Source organism: Lingula anatina, chromosome 5, assembly GCF_051362555.1.
Source record: "Lingula anatina isolate TDL-2025a chromosome 5, LinAna3.0, whole genome shotgun sequence".
Lineage (NCBI taxonomy): Eukaryota > Metazoa > Brachiopoda > Lingulata > Lingulida > Lingulidae > Lingula > Lingula anatina.
In genome coordinates, this window is record NC_141771.1 from 902329 (window position 1) to 918996 (window position 16668).

The 16668-nt window shown below is 37.3% G+C and overlaps 2 protein-coding genes across 3 annotated transcripts; both read right to left on the minus strand.

Moving 5' to 3' along the window:
• Positions 1-566: 566 nt before the first annotated feature.
• On the minus strand, positions 567-1729 carry LOC147761432 (uncharacterized). Its single transcript, XM_087013163.1, has one exon. The coding sequence runs from the start codon at positions 1494-1496 to the stop codon at positions 567-569; it is 930 nt and encodes a 309-aa protein (XP_086869289.1). The 5' UTR covers positions 1497-1729.
• Positions 1730-5268: 3539 nt separating this feature from the next.
• Positions 5269-16667, minus strand: LOC106170151 (uncharacterized). Of its 2 annotated transcripts, none has more exons than XM_013549910.2 (8): positions 16479-16667; positions 13055-13135; positions 12294-12401; positions 11562-11750; positions 10851-10942; positions 9973-10083; positions 9454-9547; positions 5269-9176 (listed from the first exon to the last, which is right to left on the minus strand). In XM_013549910.2, exons 1-8 carry the CDS (start codon positions 16525-16527, stop codon positions 9031-9033), a joined length of 870 nt encoding a protein of 289 aa, XP_013405364.2. In that variant the 5' UTR covers positions 16528-16667; the 3' UTR covers positions 5269-9030. The 2 variants fall into 2 exon arrangements, with proteins under 2 accessions (XP_013405364.2, XP_013405354.2); XM_013549900.2 differs by lacking the exon at positions 12294-12401 and adding an exon at positions 12475-12582.
• Between the last annotated feature and the right edge of the window lies 1 nt (position 16668).

Consider the following 16668-nt stretch of genomic DNA (forward strand, 5'->3'; position numbering starts at 1 on the left):
ACTAGCAGATCTAAGGACTAAATATGGCCGAGTCACTGAAAAGGAGCACCGACTAATACTCTGATGGCCTCCCTGCCTACACACACGCCGTCGATTTAAAGACCTGGCAATTAAACCTAAAAGCCAAGATTTAACCCATTTAATTAAAAAATTAAACGAAACTTACCGAAGTTGAAGTTTGATTGTAATTCTACTTCATCGCTGGAAAGGAATGTAGGAATGGAGATTCAACTATAATTTTCTTTTGTAATAATCTCTGTATTTCCTTTTCTATTTCTACGGTTTCAGAGGCATTGAATTTTGCCTCCCTTATTGGCCTTGCCTGCACTGGCATTACACGGAAATCTAGTTCCATGCCTTTAATTATTCTTAATATTTCTTTGTCGGAGGTTATAGATCTCCATTCGTCTATAAAATACCGTAATCTGCCTCCTTCAAAAGTTAGAATATCATAGTTAGCCTTTTTAACGGCATCTAAAATAAACAGTGAAAATTCACTTTTAAATGTTTCTAGAGTCCTCACCTTCATAGTGGGTTCTACTCTTTCTTGAACTTCTTTCCCCTTCTCACGCCACTCGGCCCTGGTTTGTTGAACCAGTCCTGGGGGTGTCCTTCTCGGGAATTGTAGCCCTGTCCGTGCCGGGGGTTGTACCCCGGCCTCTTCCAGTTTTTTGGCTGGTACGGTTGGACGCGTCCCGGCCCACCTTTTCCATTTCCCGTATATCTTTGACGGATTTTGGCAGGTCGTCACCAAATAGTAAAGAGGTTACGGGTATGTTGGCATCGCATAACCCGGCGTGAGCGCTTTTAAGCACGGGCCGTAGTAATTCCCGCCTTTGTAGCGACACTGACGTGTGCGCATGCCCGAGCAGAAATACGGCATCTAAACATGCGCGTATGGATTGTTCTGTCGAAGGCTCGGCGGGTTTGATTAGCAAGTTTTCCGCAACGGATAACTTTGCAAAGGTGCTTTTAGTGATAGCACTTTGGATGGAAGAAAATCTCAGATCTCTTTTCTTGAGATAGTTCTGTTTGCGCATTCTGCGCCAAATTTCTTTGTTAACCCGAAGCACTGTGACTTTGTCACAGTTCTGTGGCCTCAAATACAACTCCTTCTTCTTTTTTACTTTTTCTGTCGCCAGTGGCTTAGAAAAAGCTTTATTGGCAATTTCAGCCAATTTAGCGCTTATATTCGGCCCAGTATCCTCCTCATCTTCAAATGATGCGCTTACATCTTCTAAGACAGCAGTACTGTCACTTTTTGCCGCCTTTGGTTGTTTTCCCGCGGCATTGAAGAGGCTCGCAACGTCGTCTTCGTCCTGATGGTCCATAGGACTGTCAATATCGGAGCAGGAGGAGTCGTCTCCTTCCTCTTCTTCTTCAAAGACCGTCGCAGAGCGTTTGGAAGGTTTCTTTTCGGCTGCCATTGTCGCCCAAACCTCGCCCATTTTCTGTATATTTTTAGGCAACAGCCTCCATAGTGCCCTTAAGGCCATCAATCGCTGAGAAAATGTTTCTCGATTCAGAGGGGGTAATACCCACCCCTGACCCCAGTAGGGCGTCTTCTTCTTGAGGAGAAATATTGAAGGTTTCCATCAAAAAATGAAAAAACCGCGTAGGAAGAAATGTTATGCGTCCGTCTGGAAGTCCAGTTGGTTGCGCACTGAAGTCCGATACGCCTGCGCTATCTCATGTGGTTCCGTAATGAACTTGACAGTGATGAAGTAGAATGGTGGTGTGGAGGCGAGGAGAACATCAAGGGTTTTAAACTTATCGCCCATAAAACCAAAAGTAGAAAAAAAAAACTCCACTGTCACATACTGTCACATCTAACACAATCCACTGTCACATACTGTCACATCTAACACAATCCACTGTCATATCTTACACAATCCACTGTCACATACTGTCACATCTAACACAACCCACTGCCATAATACAATACAACGTCAAATTCATACATCACTTATATCATTGCTAATAAAAATTATATACTTCATTTTTCTTGACAACATGTTTTTTTCAATTTGGCCAAGCGGTCGCAAACCCTGTGGGATATTATATCGCCTTCATGAGTACCGCAGGCGGTTATATAAAACCGCCTGCAAGTATTGGAAGCCTTTAGCAGCTGTCCTCAATTTTTCTTCTCAGCCATTAAACCCATACTGCAGTACAAATTTTGATTCCCTCTCAATATTATCAGAAGCAAAAATGTATACAATAAGTATAGCAAGTTTTTTTTTTCAAAATAGAACATTTTGTGGATGAAGTAGAGAACAGGAGAAACATGATCATGGTATACTCACTGACCACAGGGGTCACCAGTGGTTTTTGGGAAATAGTCGAATCTTCTATTTTGCGCCAGACCCCAGTGACATCAGGGGCTAATGGTTTCTTGTCGGTACTCCCACACACTCATACTCCCTCCTAGAAAATTTCTGAATTATGCTCATCGATACAGCCCCACATCGATAGATCCCCGCATCGAACATGCCCTGTGAACTTATCGTTATACGTTACCCCCCACACTGTTACTCCCCTGCATCGTTGCTTCCCTGCATCGTTACTCCCCCGTATGCAATGTTTTCCTATTACCGACATTGGTATTACATTACAAATGTACAATAGAGCCTACCCATTACCGGAGGAAATAATCTTTTTACATATGTAAAAACGGATTGGGTATTGGTGTGTAATGTGGAAACATTTACAATTAGCCATATGGAAGCCCTTCATGGTATTTCTTTAACGCTTTTAAATTGCGTACACTTTGGATTGGACAACCCTTTGAATAAACAGTATTTAAAAATGCTGATTGATCACAAAATTTAGTTGCTATTCTCATTAACCATGGTTGAATTAAAACTGAAATTCGTCTACCAACCATGTTTACCAGGGGCGTCACCAGACCTTTAAAAATTGTACGCACAGATCTTAAAATTCCCAGCACGTACAGCAAAATTTAAACTAACTCAATAGATGAAGGACAGCGTAATCACAGCATATGTACCACACATCGTAGCTTAATTTCCATTAAGAATAAAATCATCATTTAAATTTTAATTCAAAAATATTATCGCGATATGATAAAGTTTCAATATTCTAATTTACCCAGAACGGTATATTTATTTAAAAAGAGGCTAATTGAAACATAAACTTAAGTTTAATTATTTGTTTGTGAAAATTGCCCTTGTCACCCTGTTAGTTTGAAAGGCTAAGCTGGATCAAGTCCGTCTTAAAATTCCTATGAAGCTTTGTCGGAAAAATTCTTCCTTTGTTTCTCTAGCTCTTTATTAAACTTGGTGTCCAGATTTAATCTCGTGCCCCTAGGCCCGCTGGAGCTGCTCTTTGAAAATAACCAAGAGGTAGATTTTTACCTGCGATAAATATCACCAGCGAGAGTGTGTTCGATACTCTGAAGACAAAGGCTACAGGAGAGTTGAAGGCCACTTAACACTCTGATTAAGAGGTAAAGAAAATTCCAGTTAGATGGACGATTAAGATGGACTTGTAAATATATCAGGCATTGTTTACCTCAGTTGAATAAAAGTATGCAAAATGGGATGTCAGAACAATGGTGCGTATACAATTGATACAGAGGGTTTGTACACACAGGTGACTTTAACTCGCAGAGGATTTTATATTATATTCCGTGAAAACTACACTAAATTTCTATGAAATAATATCATGGTTGCCCCAAAAAACTGCACGCACAGTGCATCCGTGCGTATGCCTAGTTACGCCCATGTTTACATACAGTCGCCACTTGTAAACCAAGTTAACAATTTTGTTTAGCATAATGCTACGTAGATCTACAGTGCGTAACCTGAATTTTCTAGAGGCTCAAAGGCCATCATAATCTCCATTAATGTGGAGGTGCTCTGTCCCGCACCAGTGACTGTAAATGCTAGTTTCCATACCATTATCAAACATAGCCAAACTTTGTCATCGATACAGGTAAGTCTATCACTGATTCTTTTTTTTACTAGCTTAACAGGGCTGGATGTGGCAAGAGTACATCAAGGTGGTATAAGATAAAAGATTACAGGGCCGTAGCGAGCAATTTCAAAATTTTACCATGAAACCTGCACGTACCTAGATAAAATTTTACCCAGAGTGGACCTTTTTTTCAGCAAAAGGGCTACGGGCCTGGATTTGTAGTTATTGTTATTGTACGACGCTCTCGCAGCTGGCAATACGTACAGCTGTACTCTCGGATGTGTGTCGGTATGTACAGGTAGGAATGGTGGTCTGCTATCAACCAAACTAGTTACTGAGTCTGTTTGACCCCGATACCTGGCTTAATCATATGAGTTGCAAGATTCACAATATCCCATCGTTTAATTGGAATTCTTGATTTTGCATTTAAGCTATATTTTTTCTCTCGTCCTTGATAGATGTTTAATACAAATGATATCTTTAAAAACAGTATTACAGCCTATGTAACTTGTTTAGCGGTTTTTGCAATCAACAGTTCTTTCAATTTTTACAGCGTTAAATGTTAATTTTCATATTTTTACAAAGACAAATTAATTAGATACTGCTTTTTTATTTCTCAATTCATTGAATTGAACGGTGCCTGAAGAGACAATGATACGTTATTTATCTTTGGATAAAAAAACTTTAATCAATACTGAGAACTAAACAAATAAAAAAGATGAAGAACGAAGTAAAGTAAATTTCAAAGTTCAAAATCATCCCAATATGTTGTTGTACATAATGGAGTTTAAATTTGTTTTAACTTTTAAACAATTTTATCAGAATGCTTCAAAGCCTTGATCTTATCAGTGGAGGTATAATTAGAGTAGTCTTTGTATTTTCAATAAGACTTGTTGTAATTTTACATATTTTTTATCAAATAATGTTGTAAATTGTGAAAGTTATAAGGTAAGAATGCATTTTTCTTGCATGCATGCTCATCATTTGAATCTTTTCAACTATTATAACATACAATTATTTTAATACCAAGTGAAGTAATTATGTGATCTTTTCCAAGGTCAACATTTATCAAACTATCAGATACATAATTTTATAATTATATTTCTGTATAGCATTTCTGGTGCTTTGACAGCATAGGATACAACCATAGAGTAGCCTGCTTCTAATTTGATGCTACCACTCAGTAAAAATGTTGTACTTAAAAGAAATTAAGACTTTAAATACGGCATCTGTAAAAGCCACGATTTACTACTATTGAAAAGATTGAGTAATTATAGTTTTAATGCAACATATATACTTCCTGTGATTCAAAATAACCATAAATCTTACTCAATTTTCATCTTTTATTTTAAGTTTGTATGTCAAGACTTATGTTCAATAAATACTTTTTTTTACTATGAATTGTTATTGTAATCAAAGCTACAACAAACAAATTAGTAAGTTTGTATGTCAAGACTTATGATCTATAAATAATTTTTATTGATTGTTATTCTAGTCTCAGCTACAACTAGAGGATACCGCCTCCAAATATTGTACCACCAGCTGGAGCAAGCGCATTCGTATAGACCCCCACATACACAAAATAAGCCACCAGTTTTGTGCTTGACAAGCTGTAAAAATGCAATCAACAAGAATTTTTAAACTATTGCAAAAAAAATATAGGGTACAATCAAATTTAAGTTCTTCGTAAGGTAGGTCAAGGGTCAATTTCAAGGTCACAGTAAATTGCCAGTATATGACTTCCTATTCAAGTTCAAGAGTAACTATGGACCTATCTCTGTCAAGTTTGAAGTTAAAAGAGAAAGAAATTAGCAGAGTTCAGTTCATGATAAAAAGTAGGTCAAAGGTCAATTTCAAGGTCACACTTAGATTGCCAGTATAGGACTTCCTATTTAACTTTTATAGTAACTATGGACCTATCTCAGCCAGTTTTGGAGATAAAAGGGAAGCAAATTTTGCAAAATTCAGTTCATGGTGAAAAGTAGGTCAAAGGTCAATTTCAAGGTCACATTTAGATTGCCAGTATATGACTTTCTATTCAAGTTCAATAGTAACTATGGACCTATCTCTGCCAGATTTGGAGATAAAAGGGAAGCAAAATTTGCAAAGTTCAGTTTATGGTGAAAAGTAGGACAAAGGTCAATTTTAATGTCACATTTATAATGCCAGTATATGACTTCCTATTCAACTTCAATAGTAACTATGGACCTATCTCTGCCAGTTTTGGAGATAAAAGGGAAGAAAATTTGCAAAGGTCAGTTCATGGTGAAAAGTAGGTCAAAGGTCAATTTAAAGGTCACATTTAGATTGCCAGTATATGACTTCCTATTCAAGTTCAATAGTAACTATGGACCTATCTCTGCCAATTTTGGAGATAAAAGGGAAGCAAATTTTGCAAAGTTCAGTTTATGGTGAAAAGTAGGTCAAAGGTCAATTTTAAGGTCACTTTTAGATTGCCAGTATATGACTTCCTATTCAAGTTCAATAGTAACTATGGACCTATCTCAGCCAGTTTTGGAGATAAAAGGAAAGCAAAATTTGCAAAATTCAGTTCATAGTGAAAAGTAGGTCAAAGGTCAATTTTAATGTCACATATAGATTGCCAGTATATGACTTCCTATTCAAGTTCAATAGTAACTATGGACCTACCTCTGCCAGTTTTGGAGATAAAAGGAAAGCAAAATTTGCAAAATTCAGTTCATGGTGTAAAGTAGGTCAAAGGTCAATTTTAAGGTCACATTTAGATTGCCAGTATATGACTTCCTATTCAAGTTCAATAGTAACTATGGACCTATCTCTGCCAGTTTTGGAGATAAAAGGGAAGCAAATTTTGCAAAGTTCAGTTTATGGTGAAAAGTAGGTCAAAGGTCAATTTTAAGGTCACTTTCAGATTGCCAGTATATGACTTCCTATTCAAGTTCAATAGTAACTATGGACCTATCTCAGCCAGTTTTGGAGATAAAAGGAAAGCAAAATTTGCAAAATTTGCAAAATTCAGTTCATGGTGAAAAGTAGGTCAAAGGTCAATTTTAATGTCACATATAGATTGCCAGTATATGACTTCCTATTCAAGTTCAATAGTAACTACGGACCTACCTCTGCCAGTTTTGGAGATAAAAGGAAAGCAAAATTTGCAAAATTCAGTTCATGGTGTAAAGTAGGTCAAAGGTCAATTTTAAGGTCACATTTAGATTGCCAGTATATGACTTCCTATTCAAGTTCAATAGTAACTATGGACCTATCTCTGCCAGTTTTGGAGATAAAAGGGAAGAAAAGTTTGCAAAGTTCAGTTCATGGTGAAAAGTAGGTCAAAGGTCAATTTCAAGGTCATAGTAAGATTGCCAGTATATGACTTCCTATTCAACTTCAATAGTAACTATGGACCTATCTCTGCCAGTTTTGGAGATATAAGGGACTAGATGTTATAATTTTGGAGTTACCATAATGTGCCTTAAATTTCGTACAGAAAAAATTAATTAAAATAAAGAAAATGTCATTTTGGTCAAAATTCTTGAAATAGGAGGTGCTCTGAAGTTTCAGAAGTTCAAATTTGATGAAATAATGTCATTTTTGAACACAAGTTGTCTGCTTTGCCAAGCCTTATGTTTTATTTTTCCAGAGTTCAAAATTTATTATCTATTACCGTACTGCACATTTTGCTTTTACCACCAATATGTACTTTTTGATACAGCGTAACTCGAAAACCGTATGGAATACAAAAAAACCGAGACCACCTCCAGTGTTGGGCTTTACATGCTCTACAAAATGCAAAAAAGAATGGGTCTCTAGCATTAACGGTTCCCGAATTAGAGACAGTTTTCAGTTTCGGTATCTTATGGCCGCTACTCCCGTGAAAATGCACCGATTGACCCCAAATTCATGGAGATGAAAGATGACCTGAAGGGTAACACTTTCCAATAATATTATTGGTTAAGTCTGTGTGGTGTCTGAATAACAGGGCAAAAAATTTTTTTTCGTAAAAAATTTCATTTTTTTGAAAATTTTGGCCCATTTGACCTTGAAGTAGAGGTCAAAGGTCAAATCCAAGGGTATATTTGAAATCTACACATATGACTTTTGGAAAGCCGTCTATAGAAATTTTTCCCATAACTCCTTCCGTAGGGTAGATAATTAGCATTTAATTTTGCTATTTTTAGACAAGGGTGCATTGCAATGAGTGCCACACCCAGACCCCAATACCGACAAAGCCCAAATTTTACGTGGAACGAGTTGAGATTATAGGTGACCTAAATCCATGAGATGGGTACGGGGGCCCTTACCGTCTAGGAGGAGAAGCGGTAACGGTAGCCGTCCGGCGGAGCCGGCGGAGCCAGCGGAGCCGGCGGAACGATCTGGACGGGACCGAAACCATGTGTACCGCCAGTGCTAACGCTGGTGGTACAATAAAGAACTAGTAAGTTCTTACATGGAGAGATATATAAAACTGACACAAGCTGTGACATAAAAACAATCTTAAAATGATGAATTGTCAATTTAATGATGAAAGTGCCCCAAATATTCTTTGTCAATTAAAAAATGTTACAAAATATTTAACAGAATAGAATAAGTTTTTTCTTATGGGTTACTGTTCATGTTCAGACAATACAACTACCACAGGACTTCAGACCCATGGGAGTTCAAAGTCATAATCTTAAATTGGCTGTATCAGAAAACTAAAAAATTTGAGAGAGAGAGAGATAAAAAAGACTTCATCGTCCTGATTTTCAATGCTTTTAGTTTAAAAAAATCTAAGAACTGTAACTGCAATAAATATGTAGCATGATTTTCTTTTGAAAGTATCAACGATGGTAGTATGGGTAAATGACAATTGCAAAGGTGGCAATAATGACGATGCTAACAGCAAAACCAGATGCTTAATACCCTGCATATGAAAAAATTGATATGAACTTCAATCACACTTTCAATATCAAAAGAAATATAGATCTTAACAAGCAGGATTTGGCACAATCTCAACTAACACAATGTCTTGTGTCTCAACTAACACAATGTCTGTCTCAAGCAGCTGCTCACACAATTTCTCATGTCACAACTAACACAATATTTAACTGCAGATGCCAGATCTCAGCAGTATCATGTGATTGTGTTGGGATCCCAGCAGTAGTGTTTTTGTGTATCCAGACTGTTTAATGTCTGCATTTCTTCTTGGCTGAGTTCCATGTCAAAGATATCCATGTTCTCCCTGATGTGGCTTGGATTGGTTGACTTGGGTATTACACCTGGAAGTTTGTACATATGGAAATAGAACAATGTGTATGTTATCACAGGTTATAACAGCAGAGAGCATGTTATTTTTAAGTGAAAAGGAATTAACTGTACTTACCATTCTTAAAATGATCAATAAAAAATAGAAAGTTGCATTTATAAAAATTGAAAACAAATACTGCAATCTCTTTAAAAAAAATGTTCTGAAAATTTGTTCACAACTTGAACTAAAACTTAAATAAGATATTCACCAAAAATTCTGAAGGCAGAGGTAAGACATATATAATTTACCTATTCCTTGCTGCACTGCCCACCTCAGCAATACCTGGGCAACAGTCTTCTTCTTCTTGGCAGCTACTGCCTCCACTGCTGGGTCTGATAGAAGCTGGGAAATAAATCAGTGGATAAAATAATTAATACTGGTGCTGTGTATGATAACACAGGGGGTGACAGCATTAGCACCTGTCATGGGTGTCTCTAAAAGTTCTTGTACTGTAAACAATGGGTCAAATGTTTAAAAAGGGGTGCAATTTCAGGGCTTGCCATTTGTATAACTTTCCATTTGATCCGTAAGAGAGGGATAACAGAAAGTTAATATATTTTTTTAAATATATATACATATATATATAAATTGGAAAGCAAATCAAATAAAAGTTTATATATTTTTAAAATACAAACAAAAATATCTAATTTAGAATTGCCATAAAAAATAAATAAAAACTTTATCTGGTGACCCTAGCATGTGTACTCCGTAATTCACAACACAATTAAGAGTCCAAAATGTAGAGTTACAGGTAAATAAAATATTACCTTGTTTGTGTCAGATGTTGTACCCAGGGAAGAGTAAGCCTGGAAAAGTATTCCCTTGGAGCGACACATTTTCACCAGTTCATGCTGGATGAGATGTGGATGATGTTCTATCTGGAACATACAGAAATGAGGCAATACATGATAATCATTAATAAGTTTAAGGTACAGTGTATGCATCTGAACATATCCCAAAGTCATATTTTGTATACATTACTGCATATCCTGCAAATATATATATCATTCCAATTTCACTCCTGAAAAACAATATTTTAAAACCCCTCAGATAAATTACCTGACACTGACACTCCTACTAAAATGCACAGACTTTTAGAGCAAGACTTTTAAAGGTTTGTTTTAAGTCCATGAAAGTTGTTTTTATATAAACCGGTAATTCCAAGGTAAAGGAAAATAAACGATTTATATGTATCATAAAAAATTACCATAATATACATTAGGCTCCATTTTCATTTCAATTCCTGAGCAGAAACACCAGAGTTTTATACCAAACATGAGGGCTCACAGGCCCGTAGCCAGCAAATTCAAAAGGGGGGTTCTTTTTCAGAAAAAGTGGACCCTTTACAATGAAACTTATGTGTACCTAGTTAAAATTCCACTCAAAGTGGACCTTTTCCTGGCAAAAGGGGTGGTTCTTTCGAACCCCCCGAAACCCCCCCTGGCTAAGGGCCTGACTCATGATGGTGAGAGATGGTAACTAGTGCTCTGGGGATGGGGGTATCAAGAAAGAGACTATTAACTAAGAAAGCAAAATTTTTACATCAGATCAGTAACCAGTAGTATAAAAATATTCTTCATAATGTATCTGAATGCTTTTTTCAGCTGTTATTTGTCAATTTTGTGCCCTTAAAAACTCGTCTCACCTGTAGCACTGCTGGACAGATGTCAGAGTGCTGTAGTAACTCCTCCATGTGTCTGGGGGTGTAGTTGGACACTCCAATTGATTTAATTAAACCTGAAATATAAATATTTGTACTTTAAAATTTTCAACCCAACGGTCACTTTGACTCGTAGACCTCAGAAAACTATTGAACTAATCAAATTCAAAAACAACTAGCGTGAAAACAAAAAGTATTGTTTTTAGGATAAATTATTTAAACCACCACCAAAATCCCTCAAGTATAGTATATACAGTATATACTACAGTATAGTTACTTTAGAATATCAGATTTGTAACCACTGAATATCTGTAACAATCTGGACAGTAAGACATTTGCCTCAGACCAATGGCTTACACTGCAGAATTTCTTTGTATAATTGCAATTTCTCTTGTTGAATTGATCTGACTCAACTTTGTACAAATTGCTACTCTGTACCCAACTGAAAGCCTGACGTCTAATTCTCAAATTGACACTGAATCGATTCCCAACAGGGATTACGCAGCAAGGTTTCAAGTGTGTCAGCCATATTTGACCTGTAGATCTGTAAGTCCGGGAATCAGCTATGGTTGTGAATGGGGCCGCTGATGTGGAAAGGGAATCATTAACCATTGGTAATTATCGAACATTTTCCTTTATTCCCGGAAAATCTATTTTTTGGCCAAAATGAACAGTTGTTATCCCTTTAAAACTCACCTTCCTGGTGCATCTTCTGCATCTCCTCCCAGCTCTGTCGTCTCAGAGTTCTGTTGCCGTCATCGCTGTGTTGGAAGCCCTGCGCACCCGGCCAGTGAATCAGGTAGAGGTCCAGGTATCCACACTGGAGGTCTGAGATGGACTTGAGGCAAGCTTGTCGACATTTCTCACTGCCCTGGTCTCTAGGAGCTGGAGTGTAGAGTATGTGTGTATTATATAGTATAATATGTGTGTGTATTATTTGGATGCAGTTTGAAGTGCACTGCCCTACTGGCCTGTGACTGGTAGCCAAAACAATCAGATATATTGTATCTTCCTACTTAGCAACTTCCAATTATCAGACATGAGCCTAAGTGTAAAAAAAAGCCTCTGAACATTTATTGAATATCAGACAAGATGAATCTCGGGAACCATCAGAATTGAATTTAAAAACTCGGAATTCAGTGTTTCCAGGGAAAAAGCTCATGTCTGAATTATCATTTCAATATTGATCCCTTACTGAATATGGAAACAGCTGAAGTAAATACAAAACTTAAGTTGAGAAAATCATGAATGTCATAATCTTCATCATATATTAATGTACGGAGTTTACAGGTACATAAAATAAGTAAGTATTTCCTTATAATCCACATCATGGCAGTAAATAGCTAGATACCACAGTGACTGCAGTTCATATAAAGTATCATTTAGCTGTAAAAAAAAAATTAGTCAGTAACTTTTACAAGTACAAACCTAATTTACTGGTGATGAACAAATCTTTCCTGCTTAACCCAAACTTTGGCAAAAGCTCCTGCAGTGAATCTCCAATGTCTTTCTCATTTCTATAGACAGAAGCTGTATCTAAAGAGAAAAATGTTTTTCTTTACAAAAATAATTAAGGTTCTTAGGATAGGTCATTTGCTTTTATACAAACCTAATTTGCTGGTGAGGAACACATTCTTGCGCTCTAACCCGCATTTTGGCATAAGCTTCTGTAGCGAATGTCCTATGTCTTTTTCATTGTTGTATCCACCTGCTGTGTCTGAGAAAATTTAACCTTTTATTTAACCTTTAAATTTAATTATTTTCTTTAATTTTTCAAAATTATACACATCAGTCTTCATCTCAATTCTCAAATCCATCAGTTTCTCTAAACTTAAAATCTCAAGACAGTACAAAAGACTGAAAATTTTATCAGATTTAACTGATCCAGATAGACACTGGGAAAGTTAGTCTAACACAGATATTTAAGCTGAGTAATGACTACACAGGCAAATACTGATGAACACTTGCAGATAAATTAAACAGAAGCTTTGGCTCACTGATGCAGAATAGACGAAGGAAGAAAAAGGAAATACATACATGAAGAACACTGCTATCGAACACTTACATTTAACTATGTGTTTGAAATGACCAATCAAGTTGGCTGGTTTATATCATTTTATTTTTTAATGCAATGACCAATGCAACATCATGGGTCAGAACTAAACTGTCTTTGTGCTTTATTAACTCACCTATAGAACGATAGCCACTTGACAATGCAGCTTCCAGGGTCTTCCTAATTTGCTCTGAGCCAGTAATTCTGAATGTCCCTACTAGAAAGAGGTAAAAAAATTGGGACCATTTAGATCGAGAGGAGACGAGTGCTAGCAAAGGCGCTACCTAAATATGGCGAACCTACAGGGACATGAAAGGAAGACTGCTTAATCTTGTGACGGGTTCTCTGCCTCTCACACGTCTCTGCACGCGATGTCCGTGCAGGGGCACAATACTAGTAATTAAGTCTCGACTCAATTCAACCAGTCAAGATTCGACGAGTAGGGAGGCGTGTGAGAGGCAGAGAGACCATTACACAGGCACATAGCCAGGGGGGGTTCATGGGGTTTGAAAGAACCGCCCCTTTTGCTGGGAAAAGGTCTACTATGGGTAAAATTTGATCTACAGTGTAGGTACATGAAGTTTTTATGGGAAAAGGTCCACTTTTTCAGAAAAAGAACCCCCCTTGTGAAATTGCTGGCTACGGGCCTGATTACAGGATTATGCGGTCTTCCTTTCAAGTAGGTCCGCCATATTTAGGTTGTAGCCTTGCTGGCACTGGGCTCTTCTAGATCTCAATAGTCATATATTCTGAAATGGTTAAACTGATCAATATATACAGTATACAGATTTCAAGCATCCCACTGTCCTCATAGCTGTCCAAATGTCCTTCATCCCATCCACCAGTATTTGTATTGTCTTTTTTTTTAAATCTAATTTTATGATGTACACAGTGTTTCTTGGTAGACCTGGCCCCAGTTTAACAAAAAAACTTAAGTCAGTTCCCTGGCTTAGTTGACTAGGACTTCCACGAGGGTGCTGTAACACTGCTCCTGACAGGGTAAGATAAGCCCTTGTGACCTTGTAACCTTGGTAATTAAGTTCTTAGCCAGGGAACCAAACTTAACTTTTTTTGTGAAACAGGGGCCAGACATTTCCAACAGGATTTAAGTCCTGAGACGCAAGGGGTGCCTTGAACCAGTAGATTCTTTCATTACTCTTCTGTACTGGTAACCCCTTATGCAGATAGGCGTTGTCTGGCTGTAACCTGTGGTGGTTTGGCAAGTGGTCCCTGACCAGTGGCTCTGAATGTTTCTCCAGGACTTTACGATTATGCTCTGAGTTCATCTCTCAAGTAAACATTGCTATTTTTGCCTCCACTATATTTTTTTGCCAATTCTATCCCAGGCAAATGTTAAGCATGCCTAATTTAAATTACATTAGAACAATATTCTGGCAGATCTAATCTGAAGTTGTGTGTACATGTGTGTGTATGCACATGCGTGGTGAGAGTTATGTACATGTGATGCATGGGTGTAAAAGGGGGTTAAACTGGAATAGGGGTAAAAATTACACTACAGTGTCTTTCTTGAATTCTCCATATATTAGTAGTATACTGTATGTGCATGTGTACCATACCTTACCAGTGCATATACTATTAAATACATACATGTAATGGATTATATAGGTGCAATGATTGCACTGGCAGTACTAGCAGTGCAACTAGCACAATCTCAGTCTCTCCACTTATAATTTGCATAAGTGAGAAGTAGTCCACGTGACCTGCTAGCCTTTTCTGTGCTGAATTTGGCAGACATATTAAAGTAGTGAGACAGGCAAGACCTTAGCTTAGGAGACCTTAGAAGATAGCAAATAAAAAGTTTTAACACTCAAAGTGAATGAAACTGAGTGGACTGGAACATAGCCAACTTATTGAAGAAATAGGAATTTAATGTTTCACGATTGATTCAAGAAGAATAAAGAATACAGTACAACCCATTAGCATTCCCTCTTGTTACCTGCCTGTCTGTCTACAAAGTGAAACATTTCTTAGAGTTCAAGGAGTGCCTACCAAGGCTCATAATCATGGCTGCATGAGTGAGGACCCCAGTAATACGCATAGAGGTGTTAAGTGAAAGGGCAGAGGCACTAAAATTGTCCAGAGCCGCATATATGTAACAGATGACTAAACTCTACAATAAAATGAAAATTTTAATGTTTGAATTTGATAACTATCAGGCAGTGATCAAGAAAAAAGAACTTGAATGAAGCCTTTGAGAAGCTGAAACCAATCCAATTAGAGTCTGCTGATATTTTAAGCCATCTAGAGCTTACAGACCAATTGAATGATGCAAATGCAGTTTATGATAGTGTAGTTAAAAATAAACTGGAATTTGACCAAAGTCTTTTAGAATAGGCAGAAATAAATTTTTTTTCGCAAAAAAATTCCCTTTTTTAGAAAATTTTGGCCCGTTTGACCTTGAAATAAAGAGCATATTTGAAATCTCCACATATGACTTTCGGTCAGCTGTTTGTAGAAATTTTTCCCATAATTCCTTAGGTATGGTAGATAATTAGCATTTAATTTTGCCATTTTTGGGCAAGGGTGCATTGTAATGAGCGCCACACATAGACCCCAGCACCGACAAAGCCCAAATTTTACATGGAATGCGTTGAGATTATAGGTGACCTAAATCCAAGAGATGGATACGCAGGCCCTTGTAGTCTAGGAGGAGAAGCGGTAACGGTAAACATGGCGGCGGAGCCAGAGGAGCCGGCGGAACATGCGGGTCGGGCCTAAAACCATGTGTACCGCCAGCGCCTACGCTGGTGGTACAATAAGAATCAAGCCTTGAAACCAAGATCTCGACATCGTTAAGAAGGAAAATACTATCAAAAGGACAGGTAAATGTCAAGAAAACACTGACCAAAGAAAGCGTGTTACATGTAGACAGACAGTGGTTGTGTGCAGATAATTAGATAAGCATCTGCTCATCACCTTAAATGAGGCCAACTTACTTCACTTACCCCAGCTGTGTTAACCCTGTCATTATGTTTTACATACAATACGTAAGGTTAGGGTGGTTAATCCATATCCATACTATAGTCCCGCCTTCTCTGCACAAAATGGTAGTTCAGCAGTATATCTTAATTATATAACAATATCTTTGTAAACAAAATCATATGCTATATCATTGATGTTTAACACGTGTATGTCATCTAGGGTAAAAATTACACAACGGAGATTTTTATGAATTCTCCATATGCAAGTAGTACATGTGCATCACATATCTACAATGTACATGTACACTGTACCAGTGCATGTATAAATACACTGTACTTAAATGGGCAATCCCTTTTTGTTAGCAGTGTACAGTATATCTTAACAATATAAGTTAACAATAACATAAACAATATCTTCGTTAACAAAATTATATGCTATATCGCTTTTTGACACATGTAAGCCATACATAAGTTATATTTTCAAAATAATACAGACAAGTCACTTTCAATTTCATCTTTTACACTAGTACTAGCAGTACTAAATACCCTGTAGTAAATTCACCCGTACTAACTTGTCTCATTATAAACCACATAACCCCTGACATGCAAAACACTTACAACCAAGTATAGGCATGGAACACCCGGTATTCAAAACCACGTGTTTCATCTCTGCCTCTTGCTGCTGAGCACGTACATCACCCTTCAGACAATTTGAGCACGTACATCACCCTTCAGACAATTTCACTGAGACAATTTCAACGAGGCATGCCGCACTTGTTTTATACAACCCGGAAGTAGCTCGCTTGAC